Genomic DNA, 21,106 nt, shown 5'->3' on the forward strand with positions numbered 1-21,106 from the left:
GTTTCTGAATTTTAACAGTTAATTTTTGGGTGCGTTGGTTTTGTATGAAGGAGTAAATTCCGTCACCATAGATTATGAAAAAGGGATGGTGGCAGTTTCTGGTGCAGTGGATCCGGCCACAATCTTAGTGACGATTTCAAAGCTTAAGATAATGACGGAGCTTGTGTCTTACATGAAGGACCCTCGCGGTACCAAAAAGAAAAAGCAAGCACAAGAATTGAAGAAAACTCAAAATCATCACAAACACGAAGCCAACGACGCCAAAAAGATTGATCATCACGATCATCACGATTCGAAATCAAAATCACATTCAAATTCAGATGATGATGATACTGATGAATGTCACGATGACCATAGCGCACATAAAAGTAGTAAGCACAAAATGAATGGTCCAATTCTTGCACCCCACGCCAAGGGCTATTTTCCCAAGCCAAGAGCAGAATTTGGACCTCCGAGGCCATATGGCCTTCAAAACCATTGGGCACAAGGGATGATGCATGGGAGGCCACCGCCAGGTCCACCACCGGTATTGCAATTGCCACCGCCAATGCAACCACATGGATACGGTTATGATTATCGCTCGAATATGGTTCTGATGCCACGACCGCCACCAATGCAACCACAAGAGTACGGTTATGATTATCGCTCGAATATGATTCCGATGCCACGTCCGCTGCCGCCGCCACATATGTATCCTTATTATCATCGGCCAAAGGATCCCCCAGTTGGTAACTCCATGATCCATTATTTCAGCGACGATAACACTAGTAGTGCTTGCACGATAATGTAAGGTGGTTGCATGTGTTATTGTTGCTAATCTCGTGCTTGGTTTTATTTTGGACATATGTAGTCACAGATATGTTATGAATTTGCTAATTTAGAATCATGATCACATGTTTAGACATGATTCTAAGGGAATAAAATGTACGTCCAAATTAATAATGGTCAATGCTATCCACATACTCATTTTTATCTCCCACACAGCATTTGTTAATATTGTTCTTTGATATTCTTCAATTCATTTAATCCGACGATTAAAAATTAAGAGAATGTGTGGAAGGTCAAATAGGTGTATGGATAAACCCATAATAATTTGTTGACGAAATAACACTTTGAAGCAAATATTACGGAAGTATAGTGATCATTGAGAAGTTTGTACATAAGATTCATTTTTTATGGTACTGTGTAAATAAACTGAAGCTGTCCGAGAGTACTCCTATTTCATAACAACAAAAGGGAAAATAGGCACTTTGACTGAGTGCGAATTGAGTATTCTCTACAACTCATGCACATCCGTGCAGTATAGTTGGTGGAGGCATTTAGAGCAAAAAATAATTTAGAAAATTTTAGAGCTGTCAGGCTGACGAGAATGCCCTTTTCTAAGTTGTCGAGACCCATATGACTTGAGTTGCAAGCTCCTCTGCCCGTGGCAGGGAGGTAAGATAGGGGAATTAAAGATAGAATTAATAGCTAATTCATATTTTTAAGCTTTCCTTATCAAAGACTTGTATATTCTTTCGAGCAAGGAATCAGAATCAAATCCAATCAAAGATTCTACATGATAATTTCAAGATATTATTACTTAATAATATCTTTGGAAAAATTTACTACCAGACATTTTTTTATTGATTTTTCACAATAACACAATAATACAAAAAACCGTTATAATTCTTTTGAATAATTAAAGAAAAATCTTTAATTTGGTTTTTGTATCTATAAAATTGACACTGACAAGGATTTTCAGTCATATGCTCTATAAAAGATCTATCTAAATCACTTTCCAACAATCTGATAAATGGAAAGGAGATGATAAAGATCGACTTGACAATAGTATGGGTCGGTTAAAGTTTTTCCGTACCTCGCATGTTCAAGTAGTCACATCTAAGTTTTGATAATATATCAATCCTCAAAACAATTACATAATTAGAGACCCATATATTGTTAAAAGCTTTGGAAGTTTGTCTAGTTGAATGTTAGACAATACCTCTACATAATAAACATGCTTATTAGATTCACATCTTCCATTGGATTCATCGTCTCTTTGTTTTTTAGATGCAAATATTCTCTTTTGTGAATTCATATGGATTTTTTGTCAACTTTATCAACTCCTTTTGATATCAAGTATAAGATCAGTCATGAGGGTAGCCGGAGTAGTGGCTCTTCTAGAGCCATATACCAAAGGGGCCTCCAATTTTTTAGTCAAATAAGAAGTTTACAGACTTTGAGTTTTTGTTTAAATATAATAGACTATTAAGCTGAACGGCTGAGCCAAACATTTGTAAGGGAAAAACAACTACCATGTTTTGTACGTGAAAGGTGAAACGCTAAGCAACTCAAACCTGTTCTTATTGACTTGAAAAACAAACTTGTTTACTTTTTTGTCGCACTCCCCAAACTAAACCACCAAACCCTAAACAACTAAACCTTTTGGCCTTTTGTCCGCATTCCCAAATAAACACCAAAATTTAAACACCCTTGTTTATTATAAGGTCCAACTTTAAAGGCTCGCCTTAAAACTTTCAAATTTTAAGACCCGGTCCAAATGAAACAACGTTGCCGGCCAAAAAAACAGTATCCGAAGAACGTAGCAAATGACCAACAACAAGAAGGGAGAGAGAGAGTTTGTATTAAACTCCATGTAATGGCCAAGAAATATCAAATTGGCAATTCAATGTTGCACGTCATATTCTAAAATACAACGAAACAAATTGGAGAAAAGAGTGGGAAATTTAGAAAAGTAACCATATTTTAGACCCCATATAGAATTATAGCCATCATTTAGTTTTATGATAATTCTAACCAAAACTTAATGTAAAAGTACTAATATACCTTTAATGACAAAAAAATTCCTCATTGCTCTTAACCATGAAAAAACTACAATTAGTTGAGATCTTGAAGCATAAAAGAGGTAGCCTCTTGAATACTACACAATACCCCTACTCTCGAACCCCTCCATTTCCTACACTCTTTTTATTTATTTATTTATTGTTTGTACCATACTTGACCAATTCCGAAACTACTGAGCACCGATCAATGTTATACCGTCAAGAACCCAGAAGAGTTTCCCTCTAACCATGAGGCCAATCACAGCGCGACACGTGTCGACATCAGAAGCCAATCATAGTGCGACATGTGTCAACAACAGAAGCCAATCACAACATGACACGTGTCAATGTCAAAATGAAACTAGAAACTCTCTTCTATAAATAGAGATCATTCTCTCACAATATTCCTAATGTCATTTGTACTAAATCATTCACTAGTACTCACAAAAGGAAAGCTTAAACCTATGTACTTGTGTAAACCCTTCACAATTAATGAGAACTCCTCTACTCCGTGGATGTAGCTAATCTGGGTGAACCACGTACATCTTGTGTTTGCTTCCCTGTCTCTATCCATTTACATACTTATCCACACTAGTGACCGGAGCAATTTAGCGAAGGTCACAAATTTAACATTTTCTGTTGTACCAAAGTCCCTACTGATTTTGTGCATCACCATTTGGCGCCGTCTGTGAGAACGACACTTATTCCCACTCTCTTCAGCTTTGCCAAGCTGGTTTCCACCATTTGTACACTCTCTTTTGACCAATCATCCCTCTTCAACATGGGGAGCTAAGGAAGCCACAACGCACAGAATGACACCCCTCTTGCACCTAGTGCTAAGCAACGAAAGAATGAAGGAAAGAAGGTTGCTCTTCAAGCTAAAGTCGATGAGCTAGAAGCTCAGAACAATAAGATAGCAATGAAGAATGAGGTCATCCAGGAGCAGTATGAGAAGCTCTTTGAGACGCTCCACGAAACTAGGCGTACTCAAACACATGAGCACATTGCCCCTGTAGACATCAACCATCATCTGGGTGCCCCTTAACGTGGAAGGTCACCTCCATTCGACATGAGTATCCCTGATGAGGAGCGAGCTAATCATTAAAACATTGATCAACATGAGACTTCTCTCAACCCCAGATGCTTTGACCCGAAGTAGAAGAAATGGAGGAAGACATCTCCTTACAGAAGGGTTGGAAGGATCGAAAGTCGTTTATTGTGACTGCCAAGACTTCCTAAAGCAACATCGAGAGAATCCCTTCCACATATGCTCGAAGATCAATGACCCAAGGGTTTCTGAAAGACTCGGTCCCTTCCCACGACCCAGGCCAGCTGCCAATCTAGGGAAGGAACTGAAGGTACGGATGACTCTGAGGTATTCCGACAGACTCGCCCTAAAAGTCAGTACGGCGAGTCCAAGAAAAAACCACACGCCCTTGCTCAAACTTTCCTACTTCCAAGAGGCAATGGAGACTTGCTAAAGAAAATTCCAGTGGTACATGACTCCACTCAATACCCCCTTGTCCTACAGCTCCTTGAGGAAGTAAACAAGTTAAAGGTCGAACGTTAGGCCGAGATACCTGACTGGAACAAACATATGCATGGCCCTCTCATAAGAAGGATCATCGACACCCCCTTCAAGCGAAGACAAAACAAAAGCTTGGTTTACAACTCTATACTGGAATGGATGACCCAATTGAACACGTTAACCTCTTTAAGTCCACCATGGCATATCAGATGCATACCGACGAAGAACGATGTCTTCTCTTCTCCTCCACCCTCTCTAGCGGAGCTCTAAACTGGTATTGCCGTCTTCCACCTGAGACAGTAGACTCATCTGAGGAATTGAGGAAACTGTTTCTCTCTCAACACATCTTCCAAACCGATCACTTACATTCTGCAGATGACTTGTACACTATTCGCCAAAAGCCAGACGAGTCACTACGAGAGTATGCCGGTCGCTTCAGCCAAGAGTATTCTCGCTGCGCTGAGGTAGATGACAAGACCGCCCTCAAGGCCATCATGACAGGCTTACGTGATTGTTTGTTTAAGTACATGATCAATGCCAACACTTGGAAGACTTACTCTGAGGTGATGGCACATGCTTACAACCACGCATCCGCTGAAGTAAGGACATACCAAGGGAAACCCCCATATGGTTAACCCCTATCAACAAATAGGAGGTGGAAGTCAAGTTCTACCAAGTGATGAGATATTTGCCATTCAGACACCTATTGTATCATCTTCTGCCTCATTTAGCTACTCGCTAAGTCACCAAACGTATCTGTCTCTTGGTAAGAGAAAAGATTTTTACTCTCAGCAAGCCCATTACAACAAGAGGGATAAAAGTTCGTATCAAGACAACCAGGGGTGAACGTACCGTTGACTATTATGACTATGGGGCCAAGCCTCACTCTTTCAAAGTGGAAGACTAGGTACTGAAGGAAATGCTATTATAAGAAGACATACACATTACAAATGTTTTGACTCTCAACCGCTTGAGATCTTTTGTCACACAAGCCATTTGACAAATATTTAAAGAAAAGAGAATTCAGACAACTTCTTCTGAGTTTTTTGCGTTCATAGCAATGGAACACTTGGTCTACGCTGACCTACCCTTATACTCTAACTCAGAGCTTCAACATGCGTACTTTGACACAAAGTATGTGATACTAAGTGTTACAACCAACATGGTTCACATATCAAAAGCATGGATCCCTTTATGCATAGCAAAACATTCATAAGCATCACTCATATCAATCAACATAAACATTATACATTCCAACACATTCATACATAAACATCATACATTCCAACACATTCATACATAAACATCATACATTCCAACACATCTATACATAGGCCAACTATGCTTCGAAAGGGTTCAACATACTTTGTGTCTTTGACACTTGCTACAATGTGCCTCGACACCTTGCCCTTATTCTCACCAACCAGGTGATGAAATGTGAAGAAGGAACTCATCTTCATGCCACCAACCAGGTGATGAAATGTACAACCCGTACTCTAATATCATTTGACAACTTGCCACTCATGCCACCAACCAGGTAAAGAATGAACTCATCTTCATGCCACCAACCAGATGATGAAATGTACAACCCGTACTCTACTTCATGCCACCAACCAGGTGAAGAATGAACTCATCTTCGTGCCACTAACCAGGTGATGAAATGTACAACCCGTACTCTCCTTCATGCCACCAACCAGGTGATGAAATGTATAACCCGTACTCTAATATCATTTGGTAACTTGCCACTCATGCCACCAACCAGGTGAAGAAGGAACTCATCTTTATACCACAAACTAGGTGATGAAATGTACAACTTGTACTCTCCTTCATGCCACCAACCAGGTGATAAAATGTACAACCAGTACTCTAATATCATTTGGCAACTTGCCACTTATGCCATCAACCAGGTGAAGAAGGAACTCACCTTCATGCCACAAACTAAGTGATGAAATGTACAACCCGTACTCTAATATCATTTGGCAACTTGCCATTCATGCCACCAACTAGGTGAAGAATGAACTTATCCTCGTGCCACCAACCAGGTGATGAAATGTGATGAAAGGTGATGAAGGAACTCACCTTCATACCACCAACCAAGTGATGAAAGCAACTCACCATTCATTCTACCTACCAGAAGATGAGTGGTACAACTTGTACATGTGAACTCCTAGCATTCATAAATAATCAAAAACTCTCAAGCTTGACAACTCAACTAGGGGAGCACTTATGCCCAACAAGAGTTATAGTCACCAACAAAGTCTTATTGCAAGCCAACAACAACTTCAGTGCATGACATACGAAGATCAAGCTATTTAGCCATCTTGCATCTGCTTCAAACATTTCCCCTCTGTAACAATGCAAACATTATAACTCGTAGAAAGCGTCACACACTCTTGATCAAGACAGTGTGAAACAAAACCAATTTATGGTGCCAACAAGAGCTTCATCAATGGAGGGCCACCACAATTCTCAAAAGCTTCACACACTCTTGATTAAGACAGTGTGAAGCAAAACCAATTTATGGTGCCAACAAAAGCTTCATCAAAGGAGTTCAACCACAATTCTCAAAAGTTTCACACACTCTTGATCAAGACAGTGTGAAGCAAAACCAGTTTATGGTGCCAACAAAAGCTTCATCAATGGAGGGCAACTACAATTCTCAAACCTTCGAAGCAAATTTAAGACTGTTCGAAGCAAATTCAATTTATATGGTTCATCCAAACTTTCGACTTCTACAAGGTGTGGCTTGCATCACAATCTTTTGCTCAACAGTGTGGAAGCAAAATTTGTATATGTTGTCTCTCCCACATTTTCAAATTTCTAGTTTCCTAAAAAGAAAAAAGAAAAAAAAGGGAAATTCAACAAAGCTTCATCAATAAAGGACAACTACAAATTCTCAAAAACTTCACACTATCTTGATTAAGATAGTGTGAAGCAAAATCAATTCATAGTGCCCATCAAAAGCTTCACACTATCTTGATCAAGATAGTGTGAAGCAAAATCAAATCGTGGTACCCAACAAAGCTTCACCACAAAAACTTCACCAACAAAAGCTTCATCAATGGAGGACAACTACAAATTCTCAAAAGCTTCACACTATCTTGATCAAGATAGTGTGAAACAAAATCAATTCAGGGTAACCAACAAAAGCTTCACCTACAAAGCTTCAACTCCAAAGCTTCACCTATAAAAGCTTCACCCACAATAGCTTCACTTACAAAAGCTTCACCCATAAAAGTTTCACCTACAAAAGCTTCACTCATAAAAGTTTCACCAACAAAAGCTTCACTCACCACAAAAGCTTCACACCAACAAAAGCTTCACCCACAAAAGCTTCACCTACCACAAAAACTTCACCCACAAAAGCTTCACCCATAAAAGTTTCCCCCACCACAAAAGCTTCACCCACAAAAGCTTCACCCATAAAAGCTTCCCCCACCACAAAAGCTTCACCCACCACAATAGCTTTACCCACAAAAGCTTCACCTACAAAGCTTCACCTACAAAAGCTTCACACGATCTTGATCAAGATAGTGTGAAGCAAAATCAATTCATGGTACCCAACAAAACTTCACCTACAAAGCTTTAATATATATATATATATATGTATATATATATATATATATATATATATATATTCGGAAATTCAAAAATTCAAAATTTTAAAAATTCAAAAATTCAAAAATTCAAAAATTCAAAAATTCAAAGAAAAAAAAATCGAAAAAAATATTTCAAAAAAAAAAAATCGAAAAAAAAAGTTGCCTAAGCCTCCGCTTCTTTGGGCCTAACAACTTTCATAACAAATATATATGAAGAAGGAGTTTTGGGCTACCACTTAGAATGGAAATGCCTCATTAGTCAACTCCCTCGACCTGAGACTTGAGGGACTCCTACCATATGATACTGCACCTTGATACTCGGAAGTCTTACGACCACTCAGTGACTTGGATTTTTCAATTCTCCAAACGAGAAGTTTTCCTCACTCAGGAAATTAAGGGAGCATTACCTCAACCTACATGCTTTACTCACAAAGCTTCAACATACAAGCTTCAACAAAAGGAAAAATTCAAAGAACTTAGTGAAGAAGGCCTTGGTGTATTTAACACAATACGTTGAAATGAAACAAAACTTGTTTATTGATATCTCTGATAAGTTACAAATATGTACATATACATGAATCAAAATAAACAAACAAGAGGGAACCTTCACAAAGGTTACTCAGGAAAAGTCTCAGTAGTCGGCAGAGCCCTAGAAAGAAGAGGCACTAGAGGGTGATTATTCGGAGCCTCAGTACTAAGCAGAACCCTAGAAGGAGGAGGAACCGAAGGTTGATCGTTTGGAGCTTTATTACACGGTACAGCCCTAGAAGACGAAGACAATAAATGTCTTTGGAACAAACCCACAAACCTCTGATGATCAAGTAAAATCTGACCATCAGATTCTTGCAGCTGGTCGAGCTTCCTCTTCATGTTTGTAGTATAGTCATGTGCGAGCCTGTGCAACTGTTTATTCTCATGCTTGAGCTCTCTGATCTCATGTTTGAGACTTATCACTTTAGCCGCCAGTGATTCAACTTGGCGGATTCGAGCAAATAGGCATTGGGCCATATTAGACACAGAACCTGCATACTGAACACTGAGAGCCAAAAAATCCTTAACAGCCAACTCATCAGATCGTTTGGAAAGTAGTCTGTTATCTTTGGGAGTGAGAAGGTTCATGGCCACCATCGCAGCGGTCATATCATTCTTCATCATAGAGTCCCTCAACGGTAAAATGACCAGTAGGGGATAAGAAGGATGGGCACCATATGTTGTCTTGAGAAGGCATGACTGCCTCTTCACCAAAGTTCAAGTCAAAACGACGGTCAGATAGGCCAGACATTCTCGGAAATGATGAAGGAAAAATGAGGTGCAATAAATCTCTGAAGTAAGGGGGAAATTCCTACAAGCAATAACTCTCTTAATGTATTTCTTGCATACAATTGGTGCCCTTATAAAAGAAAAGGCAACAAGGCCATTGGTTCAAAAATCGAAGAGGCACCACTCTCCGGATTTCGAAGAGGCACCATTTTCCACACGCAACATCAGCTTCTCGGGTACCACAGATAACTTTGCCAAAGATCTCTGACAAAGTTTAGATACATAAATTTTGAAGGTCCAGCTACCCTACTATTACCCACAAGGGTAAATGAACAGCACCACTGCTTGATAACTAGAAAGTCCCAATATGTGTCAACCTCCATGCTTCGTGGCAAGGCAGACTGGCAAAAATGCCCAACCTTTACTCACATTCGAGAAAACACTCCCAACAAGATTGCTTGCTCAAAAATCGAAGAGGCACCGCTATCCGAATCTCGAGAGCTAGAGTCCGAACAGGATTACGTGCTCAAAAATCAAAGAGACACCACCCTCCGAATCTCGAGAGTCAGACTCTTAACAGGATTACTTTCTCAAAAATCGAAGAGACACTGCTCTCCGAATCTCGAGAGCCAGACTCCCAACATGATTACGTGCTCAAAAATCGAAGAGGCACCGCCTTCTGAATCTCGAGATCCAGACTCCCAACAGGATTACTTTCTAAAAAATCGAAGAGACACTGCTCTTCGAATCTCAAGAGTCAGACTCCCAACAAGATTGCTTTCTCAAAAATCGAAGAGGCACCGTTCTCTAAATCTCGAGAGCCAGATCCCCGACAGGATTGCTTGTTCGAAAACCGAAGAGGCACCGCTCTCCGAACTTCAAGAACCAGATTTCCTTGGATAAAGCTTGTTTGCAATCTTCACACGTAACATCAGCTTTCCAGATACCACATACCACATACCATTTTTTCAAAGTGCTCTGACAAAGTTAAAACATGTGAAGCTTGCAGCTCCCACTACATTGCTATGACCAATAAGGGTAAAGGAATAGCACTACTACTTATTGTTAGGGAGACTCCTATATATGTCGACCTCCATCCTTCACAGCCAGGCATACCTGCAAATAATAAAAAATGCTCAACTTTTCTACACATCCTAAAGGGCACTCTCAGCAGAGTCTCTCGAAATACTCAGCTTCTTTTCCTCCCGATAATATCTCTGCAAACAAGACACACCATAGCAAGAGTATCTCATATCGTCGGGGTTAAAAGCAAGAGTATCCCATATCATGCTTTTTTCCTATCTTTTCCTTTGGCCTTGTTCTTACCTGTAAGACAAGAAGAAAGAGAGCAATCAGTCAGCACTTGGAATCAAGCTTCCAGTCAGGAACTAACTGCCTGGAACCCCTTGCCTGATTACTTATCTGGCATTGCTCTCGAGTACTCATCTTCAACATCTTATGCTTCCAGAGAAGATACCACATCTGCCTGAGGAACAGATAAGGCAAGTGAGAAGGATACAAGGAAGCACGTGGAGACAAGCGTAACAGAACACATGCCGATACATCCACTACTTTGTCAACAGCAAAAGTATTCCATATCATCAGGGTCAAACGTACTCTAGATTTGTTGGACTTGTTTTGACCCTCAAATTCTTGAGTCGGCCTTATACTCTGGAGGAAACCAGAAAACCCTCCAACCCAGTTCAAGGATAAGCATGTGGAAAGTTACTTATTCAAAAGCAAAATTATCTCATATCATATCTTCTCCATTTGCTCCTCCTTATCCTTGTTGCTGTTTACGACACAAGAAGAATGAGAACAATCAACCGGAAGCCGAAGTCGAACCTCCGATCCAGGTTGCTTACTTGGAAGTCTGATTGCTTACCTTGTCTGTTACCTCATTCGGCAAATCTCCTAGCTCGGCGACTTGGGGGACTCCTACTATAGGGTTTGTATCGCACTTGACCAAGCCCGAAACTACAAGTAAGCTTCAAGTGAAATTGATACATTACCTTGTGCATCTTCATCGGTTAAAGATACCACCCCTTGATGGAGGAAAAGTACTTCCAGAGAAGATGCCACATCTACATATGAGACAGATAAGGCAAGTGAAAATGATACCATACTTCGGTACTTAGAAGTTTCGTGATTACTCAATGACCTAGATCTTGCAAGTCCTCAATCGAGGAACTTCCCTCACTCGGGAACTTAAGGGAGCATTGTTTGTACCATACTTGACCAATCCCAAAACTACTGAGCACCGGTCAACGTTATACCGTCAAGGACCCAAAAGAGTTTCCCTCCAACCAAGAGGCCAATCACAACACGACACGCGTCAACATTAGAAGCCAATCATAGCGCGACACATGTCAACATCAGAAGCTAATCACAACACGACACGTGTCAATGTCAGAATGAAACTAGAAACTCTCTTCTATAAATAGAGATCATTCTCTCACAATATTTCCTAATGTCATTTGTACTAAATCATTCACTAGTACTCACAAAAGGAGAGCTTGAACCTATGTACTTGTGTAAACCCTTCACAACTAATGAGAACTCCTCTACTCCGTGGACGTAGCTAATATGGGTGAACCACGTACATCTTGTGTTTGCTTTCCTGTCTCTATCCATTTACATACTTATCCACATTAATGACCGGAGCAATCTAGCGAAGGTCACAAACTTAACACTTTCTGTTGTACCAAAGTCCCTATTGATTTTGTGTATCAACATTTATCAATTTATATATAGTAGATATAGGTATTCAAATGTAATGAAAATTGAAGATAACCCAGTAAACTAAACATAAAAATTAATCAAAAACTGAATCTCCGAAGCAAAATTTGAATCTAAAAATAGAGGAGCAAAAACCCTTTTACGCTAAAATTTGTGTGAGGTTTTTAGCGCATCTAACTAACCTGCAAATATATTAAAATTAGGAAAAAGTTATAGAGAAAAATTAATTAGCACATATAACTAACTTGCTTACAATAAGTGCTAAAGAAACACTGATATGGTTGCTTTATTGGAGATTCTAATTCTTAAATCAACTTGTTGATTTGTCGAAGGATTCATAATATATTCACCTACATTGGAACATGAAAATCATTAAAATTTTGATTAAAACTGTGATATGAAATATCAAAAAGTTGATTTAGGAATTAGAAGCTATAATTGACCAACCATACCGTTGTTTCTTGGACAATTTGAAAAGGTTGCTACGTCCTGCTGCCTTTTTTTATGGTTAGAACATCCATGCTGCTTAATTATGCAAAATTGGCCAAGAGTGCTCTTCTGGTTTAAGATGAGAAACCAGAAGGTTATGAGAGAGTTTAAAGAAGGTTTTGTTTTTGTTGTGAGAAACCCTAATATTAAGGGTATATTACTACTTTGACATCAAGTTTTGGTTAGAATTATCATAAAACTAAAATGGTGGCAATAATTCTATATGTGATCTAAAATATGGTTACTTTTCCGAATTTTCTGAAAAGGGTGCAAGTTTTTAATTCAGACATTTTAATATATCAATAATCCAGTAACTAGTCGATAACACTTAAAAAAAAAAAAAAAAAAACACTTCCAACTCAATAGCTTAAAGAAAAACTCAACTAACTCGATAACCGGCAGCTAAAGATCAATTAAAGCGTGACAACTGGATATATAAGATTTTTTTTCATCCAATCGAGCTCTCAAAGTGTTATTGTATAAGACTTGTAGTTTACAATTTTATTTTAATATTTTTCCAAACCATACTTGTATTAAGAATGGTTAAAGACGAACTGGCGTATACAACTACTCTGTATATATTACGATCTTGACTTAGTTATTATCTCTTTTTTTTATTGGCTTGTTGTCAATCTTAATTTGTTGATTAAAGTAATTAATTAATTAAAATATGAGTTTAAAGTTGAGATGAACTCGTTCCTAATTAGTGTTTGATTAGTGCTAAAGCCAACCTTCAAGAAAACGCGCAACTCTCTCGGTCCAAAGTCTTCTGACGTCTCTTTGCCGTCTTGCTTTGCGGTTTTACTTCGTCTTTCTTCTTCCTTTCCCTCTCCTCTCTCTCTCTCTCTCTACACATGCCTTTCCCTCCTACCTCGACGACCTTGTTGTTCTTTCTCCACCTAACTCGCCAATGAATTCCCCACAAAACCCACCTCTCTAAATCCCCAGAATCCAATCCAGGAATCGTTTTCGAATCCGGGTTTTCCCCCAGAATCCAATCCAGGAATCGTTTTCGAATCCGGGTTTTCCCCCAAAAGAACCAGCTGCTTTCCCTGCTGGATCCTAATGATCCAGATCTTAGAAGCTTCAAAATTCGGGACCACCAATCCAAAATCCAAAAATTGAGTCTTTGGGTTGTTTTCAATTTCGATTCCGGCCCCAAAGATTTCTGCTTTCTTTAATTTCAGATGGATCTTCACAAAAATTCAAGAGCCGCCGTTCTGGGTTGTTTTCTGATTCTCTCCACGTTGTTTTCCGATGCGTCGGCAAACTTGGTGTTCTCCGTTAGCCACAAGTTCAAGGGCCGTGACGGGCGGTCGTTGAGCGAGCTCAAAGCCCACGATTTCCGCCGCCACGGCCGGATTCTCGCCGGCTCTGCTTCTGCGGTGGATCTGCAGCTCGGCGGCAATGGCCATCCGTCTGAAACCGGACTATACTTCGCCAAGCTCGGGATTGGGTCGCCGTCGAAGGACTATTTTGTCCAGGTGGATACGGGGAGTGATATCCTGTGGGTCAATTGCGTAGGCTGCACAAACTGTCCCAAGAAAAGTGACATCGGCGTGAAGCTCACATTGTATGATCCGAAAAGCTCATCGACTTCGAGTTCTGTTACTTGTGATCAGGAATTTTGCACGTCGAAATACAACGGTCAACTGCCGGGCTGCCAGCCGGACTTGCTCTGCCAATACGACGTGACATATGGCGACGGAAGTGAGACGGCCGGATACTTTGTGCAGGACACTATTCAATTTGATGAGGGGACTAATGGCAGTGTTGTGTTTGGTTGCGGTGCTAAGCAGTCCGGGCAGCTGGGAAAGACTTCCGAGGCGCTTGATGGGATTCTCGGATTCGGGCAGGCAAATTCGTCTGTGTTTTCCCAGTTGGCTGCTTCCGGGAAGGTGAAGAAACAATTTGCACATTGTTTGGACAATGTCCGCGGAGGTGGGATTTTCGCCTTTGGCGAAGTTGTGGAGCCCCAAGTGAACAACACAACTCCGTTGGTGGCAAATCAGGCCCATTACAATGTTGTAATGGAGGCAATTGAGGTAGGAGGCGATGTCCTGCAGCTTGCCTCGGATGTTGGGACGATCATCGACAGCGGAACAACCCTGGCCTATCTACCGCAAGAGGTTTTCGACCCGGTGATGAAGAATGTTTTAGCCAAGCAGCCTGACTTGAACTTGCACACAGTTGACGACCAGTTCTCATGCTTCCAATTTTCCAGCAATGTAGACGATGGATTTCCATCGGTGACGTTCCACTTCAAGAATTCGGCTTCCCTGACGGTTTATCCCCATGACTATCTGTTCCAGCTGAAGGAAGATGTGTGGTGTTCCGGCTGGCAGAGCAGCGGGCTGAAATCGAAAGGTGGAGACTCCATGACGCTTCTGGGAGATTTGGTGCTGTCGAACAAGCTGGTGATTTATGATCTGGAGAAACAGACGATTGGTTGGGCCGATTACAACTGCTCATCAAGCATCAAAGTGGGGAACGAGAAGACAGGAGGAGAAGATACAATTGGTGCTCATAATATTTCTTCAGCTTCCACTTTTACAATTGGGAGATTAATATTGACATTCTTCTTGTTAATATCTGCTGTGTTTTAGATTTTTACTTGAACAAATATTGGCCAGCATTCATTCTTTTTTGTTGCATCATAAATTTTATCAATGAAATTGTGTGATTTTACATCCATGTTAAGACTCTTGGAATTCTGTGTATTTGCTTTTTTTTTTCCCCCTTAAAAAATGGACCAGCTGGCTTTGTCATATCAGTTTACCTTTCTGAAAGTCGAGAAAATTCACAAAGTCATTTCAGCCTCTTCAAACTTAGGACATGCCGCAATGACTTGCGCTTTTAGTTTCTCACATGGCTGTACGTGTTTGGCTAGAAATGTCACCACAGTATCATGGCATCTCGTTGCATGGAAGTTCAAATGAGAGAAACGAATTTTTGCTACAACTTTCACTTAAGAGAGAGAAAGGGAGAGTTACAAAGCAAAGAATTGAATTTTACATTTTATCAATCAGTAGAGTAAGTACTACAACTTTCACATTACAAGCCAACGTGGCATCAACATCCTTTTGAATTACACAAGGCTAAAAACACTAGCAGTTATTTCTAAACCTAGAACTATTCTCTCCTCACAATTTTTTTGTTTCTTTTCAATTCGTTCTTTCTTCTTTTCCATTGTCTACAGAGAAAACGTTTAGAAAGTTCACTTGACTATAGCCTTTGCTTCACCCGCCTGCCATGGATGTCACTGCCATCGAGAATAGCTTCATTTCCGTGCCTGCCTGAGGATGCAGAATGCTCACTAACACTAGCTACGTATTCCAGGAGTTCAGTCAGAACGGATGGGCAGCTTTCCTTTAAGTGTTTGTAACCATCTGTTTGCATCACACCTGCAACAAAAAGAATTACGTATCGTTTAGTGAGTTACATAGCATTTCGGTTCAGAACCCATTGATTAAACAAAGAATACACAAGGACCAAAACGACACCAGAAGTAATACGAAATTATCTTCCATATAACCAAATTATCATCCATAATCATCATGGACAATCACATCTGGAATTCATGATGATAACAGTTTTCCTTTGCAAATTACATACAAAAATTTTGTTTTCATAGTATTGTAAAACAAAGTTTCATAGAGAAATGGGCTACCTAATAGATTTCCGGGAGTTGCGATGAATCTGAGACACACAGGTTTCAGCTGGGAGCAGTGATGTTGTTCTGCCAAAGCTATTGTCGTTGCCACATTGTTTATAGCGACATCCTGGCAGAGATTTGCCTCACATATCAACCTGAGCCTGTCTAAGCCATATCGATCTGCTGCTGCAAGCAGATGCTGAGCCATCAAAGTGGAAGCCCCATTGGAGTTAATTCCAGTAAGCTCTTCTATGTCAGGCAGTGAGTCCCAGTATATAAAATGAAGTAACGCCTGCAGAAGGACAAAATTAATGAGTGGGTAAGGATATGCTTGAAACTAGTTGTATATTTCATATTAGTCTTTCAGACAATGGGTGGGTAAAGAAAACTTAAAGGGAGAGCGCAAATAAAATAAACATGAAAACGGTCCCAAGAGGATGGTTATAATTCACCAATTCTCAAATTTCACATGACATCACAAGAACCACAAAATTAGAGAAGAAAACCACATCGTCAACCTATCTTACATTTCTAATGAAGGAGGATAAGCACTACATGTAAAAACATAATAAACCCCATGAAAAACTGAATCTTACTACTTCTTGCTAGGCCACATTATACTACTTAATACCAAACAAAACAAATCACTACTGCAATGCAATACAGATTACTTACATCAATCATGCAATCCGCTAGCGATATTGCAGCTAAAGCACAGTAAACATGAGATTATACTCATGGATACCAAATAAATATGGTAACCAACTTAAAACACTAAGTGCAAACATTTATCAGTGTCAGTAACCAAAGAAAAGAAGAAATGCAACAAACCTTGAAGACTGGAGCCTCTATGTCCTCAACTTTTATGCAACAAGTATTCTGATCTTTCATAGGACCAAATAGTTGGGCCCAGAATACAGGTGATCGAGCTGCTAGTACCAACTTGTGAGCAGAGAAAATCTCCTCGTCAACTTCAAAACTAATATCAGTTCCCTTTCCGGTTTCCAGTAGCTTGCCAAACTGATGGACCATGCTGGATGGTGGAATTGGTATAGAGTAAATTTTTGGTCCCTGTGTATGTGACTTCACAACGCCAACCATACAGTTAACTGATAGGCAATCATCTTTAAGGTAGTCTGATGTCTCCAGAGAAGTTCTTTTGAAAAAACGTTTGTAACCCCTGCAGCATCCAAAGAAACCATTAAATTGTTGCTACACGTAAACTATTATAAAAATGGAAACCATAAATAATACAGAGAGCTAAAATTAAGCTAGATCCGTGAACATCACACGACATGATTGATACTATTGGACAGATTTGCGACCATTATATTCTTTTCACATTACATTGCTATCTAATACATTCACGGCATCAAAAGAAGTAATCAATCACACTCCCGGGCAGTTACTTTAAACAGCAAATGGAGCATTAACATGATTAACAAAAACAGTGAATTTATTCTCTAAGCGCCTGAAACAGATTTGCATGATTTGCATGTTCATTCCTACCTTTACCCATACACCGAAGAACATAACTCAAGATCCACCACATAGAAATCAAATTATAGATATTTCATACACAAATTCTAACGTTTTGACAAGCCAAAGAAAAGCAATCAAAACTTTTCAACCCCCACGTCAACTGATTGCTTCACATTTCTTAATCAAAATGGCCAGTTTTCGATATATTTCACATCGACTGCAACAATCAGAGCCAACCGAGAACAATTGAACCACGCTTCTTTTTTTTCAGAAAACAAACATGGAAAACCAAAGTTACCAACTAGCATACAGCAATACACTTTCATCACAAAAGAAAGAACTCAGAAAAGCAAGATTCCCACAAATACACAATAAACCAAGAACTCGAAAATTGGGCAAACCCACCACATGCTTCCGCGATACTTGAGCGTGTACGGACCGCTATCCAATGTCCTCCCGAAATGGCTATGCACCTTGTGCCTCTCGTTCCCGCTCTGATCCAAAAGCGTCAATTCGAACAGCGCTCTCACATCGGCTCCTTCGCTCGCAAGCGCGATGAACAGCGAGACGTAGGCGGCATTGTCCTCAACGCTCTTGCCGTCCGGGTAGAAATAGATGGCCCACGAAAACCCACCCACATTAAACGTATCGGACGCTATGTACTTCCCAATCCCAATCCCCTTGGACAGCGAATAGCCGTTGATCTTGAAATGGTGGGTCCCGTTGACGGTCTCGGTGATCGACGTCGATGCGGTGGTGGTCGGAGGCGGCGAAGAGGCTGGGGAAGACGAAGACGACGAGGGCCTGGAGGTTTCTATGAGAACCCTACCCATCACCCAATTGAATTACTTGGATTTGAGATCTGGGGTTTAATGAGAAATGTGGAATTCGGATAAAATTGGATGCGGAAATGAGAGATTTGGGACTTTAGGATAGAGAAAGATTCAATCTTTTCCTGAAGATTTTCACGGGAAAGTGATGGGGAATCTAGGGTTTCGTTTCTCGAAGGTGAATTTGCAGGGCTTCACAACCTGTGAGAGAGGAGAGAGAGAGAGTGTGTGACAAGTGGAAGACAATGATGCTTGTGAAGGTGTTTTTTTTATAGTTTGTTTTTTCCGACCCGTGAATTATTATTCACGGAGAAAAAAAAAGAAAGCGGCTGCGGCACTTGCCGACCTACGTAATCGTTAATCAACTCGCGTTCTCATTAACCCACGTCACCATCACCATCCAGCGCTTTGCGCCCAAGGAGAGATTTTTCAGTACGCATACTGGTACATTATGTATCACTATATAAATTGTGGGATATGTGTATTAAAAAATTAATAACTTATAAAATAAAATTTCTCACTACTTCCATAAAAACACATAGTGTATTATTCTTGTTCTGATCACAATAAAAAATTTCTCGCGTTCAAGGGCATTTCTTGTTTAGATAATGGTCGTCTCTTCCAATGGAAACTGACTTGTTCTTCCATTTTCTTCTTCTTCTTCTATTTATGATCAACATATTTTTATACGGATATAATAATTGTAAATGTTGGTTCTTTTTATCATCATTTAAAGATGATATATGTAAAAAATCATTATGTTGGACATTATTTAGCCATCCGTTACTATCAAACCAATTGATGAATTTGGTAACAAGTAAAATATTTATAATGAACAATCGATTTGTTTGATATTTATGAATAGCATAAGAGATTACAAAAATACTATTAGTTTTTTGTGAATTTGATAACAAGTAAAATATTTATAATGAACAATCGATTTGTTTGATATTTATGAATAGCATAAGAGATTACAAAAATACTATTAGTTTTTTGTCTTTATATTTTGTTCATATTGTTTATACAATAATAATACACTTTGCAATGTCACCAAAAAAAAAATGTTCACCAACATAAACATTAATACACTTTGCAGACAGATAACACCTTATCACATTTGTATTTCATAATACAAGTTCGATTCTAACAATTCTTCTCTCCTTCACACCTAACTATTTAACATCGCTCTTCTAAAAGACGATACACTCGCAATTTTATTTTATTTTTTCCATTTATTTGTTGATGTGAAAAGTCAATATAACACAAAGATTAAAGCCATTGGTTTGTTGCTCAAATGGTGCGGGGATTGGTTAATTTCACAGTAAATTTCTCTATATATTATGAGTTGCTTCCTGCTCCCTAAGTGTTTCTGTGACAACCTAAATCGATTGGTAGCCAATTTTTGGTGGAATGGGAGTGAGGGTGACAGACAGATACATTGGCTCTCTTGGGACAAGTTATGCTCTCCTAAGTCGGAAGGTCGTTTGGGTTTTCCGCAACCTATACGCTTTCAACCTGGCTCTCTTAGCAAAACAGGCTTGGAGGATTATCTTGGAGGGTTTTCCGCAACTTATATTAGAGAAATTAGGGATTGTTTGATCTGGCACTTTGGAAAAAAATGAGCCTTCTCAGTTAAGTCTGCTTACCACATTGCCAGAAATTTGCTTCTTTATGTTGCTTCTTTCTCATCCTTAAGTCCCCCTTTGAAACTTTGGAATGTCATCTAGAAGGCCAATGGTGCAGGTCGGTGCTCCTGGATATGTTCACCCATTGGCGCCTTTCCGAGATCATCTGACCCGCCACCCACATCGGTTTTGTTTCTCGAGCTGGCCGACACTCTCCCCCCCACCAATTTCTCTTGTGCCATGATGATATATTGGGCCATTTGGAACAGCAGGAACTCGATGCTATGGAATGACAAATGCGATACGTCAAACCTAGCGGTGACTCGGGCGATCTGTTGTGCAGGAGTTTATCAAAGTTAATTCCTCATCTCCCCGTCCCAGCGGTGCCTCCTCTAGTCCTGCCAAATGGCTTTGGTTGTTAGGGATGGTGTTCTTTGGGCAGTGGCAAAAGGTTTTCAAAATGTTGTTATTGAAGGTGATTCTCTTCAGATTGTTGGAGGATATGAGGATACGGAGTACTGGCTTTCTACAATCATTGAAGATGTGTGTACCCATGTCCGCCACCAAGGCAACACCCTGGCCCATCGATTCACTCGTTACAGCTTGAATATAGGTAGTTCGTGCGAATGGTTAGATAGTCTTCCAACTTTCATTGTGGATCTCTTCTTGGAAGACCTTTTGTAATTTGTCATGTACTGTCTTGTATTCATTTCGTTGGGCTTTGAAGTTTGCTTTTGGCTTCTGCCTATAATGAAATCACTATCTGTTTATACCATATTTAGGGCATCTGTATTTAGACCTCGTATAAATATTCGGGGGACTCAAATGTAATTATGCAATAAAGGAAGGGGCAAATATGTAATAAATGAGGAGTCCTTATTCTATAAAAGGACTCCTCATCCTCACAATTGGAAGAGGCCATTTCTTAAGGCTACTTCATTCTCTCAAAACTCTCACATTACAGAGCTCCCTCACTCCCCTCACCTCTCAGATAAATACATAATTAGTGTGGACGTAGCCCAAACCTTGGGGTGAACCACAATATATCTTGTGTTATTTACATTGCTTGCAGAT

General features: G+C 39.8%; 2 protein-coding genes across 3 annotated transcripts; one reads left to right on the forward strand and one right to left on the reverse strand.

The window, feature by feature from the left end:
• Positions 1–13,141: 13,141 nt before the first annotated feature.
• Positions 13,142–15,134, forward strand: LOC114819683 (aspartic proteinase 36-like). Its single transcript, XM_029089201.2, has one exon. It carries the CDS (start codon positions 13,628–13,630, stop codon positions 15,044–15,046), a length of 1,419 nt encoding a protein of 472 aa, XP_028945034.1. The 5' UTR covers positions 13,142–13,627; the 3' UTR covers positions 15,047–15,134.
• A 295-nt stretch (positions 15,135–15,429) lies between these two features.
• LOC114819684 (BTB/POZ and MATH domain-containing protein 2-like) lies at positions 15,430–18,692 on the reverse strand. Of its 2 annotated transcripts, none has more exons than XM_029089202.2 (4): positions 17,983–18,692; positions 16,927–17,275; positions 16,111–16,387; positions 15,430–15,844 (listed from the first exon to the last, which is right to left on the reverse strand). In XM_029089202.2, the coding sequence occupies exons 1-4, from the start codon at positions 18,408–18,410 to the stop codon at positions 15,666–15,668; spliced, it is 1,233 nt and encodes a 410-aa protein (XP_028945035.1). In that variant the 5' UTR covers positions 18,411–18,692; the 3' UTR covers positions 15,430–15,665. The 2 variants fall into 2 exon arrangements, with proteins under 2 accessions (XP_028945035.1, XP_028945036.1); XM_029089203.2 differs by having other exon boundaries at positions 17,986–18,674.
• Positions 18,693–21,106: the final 2,414 nt, after the last annotated feature.

This window comes from Malus domestica, chromosome 11 (assembly GCF_042453785.1).
Source record: "Malus domestica chromosome 11, GDT2T_hap1".
In the NCBI taxonomy this organism is placed as follows: Eukaryota; Viridiplantae; Streptophyta; class Magnoliopsida; order Rosales; family Rosaceae; genus Malus; species Malus domestica.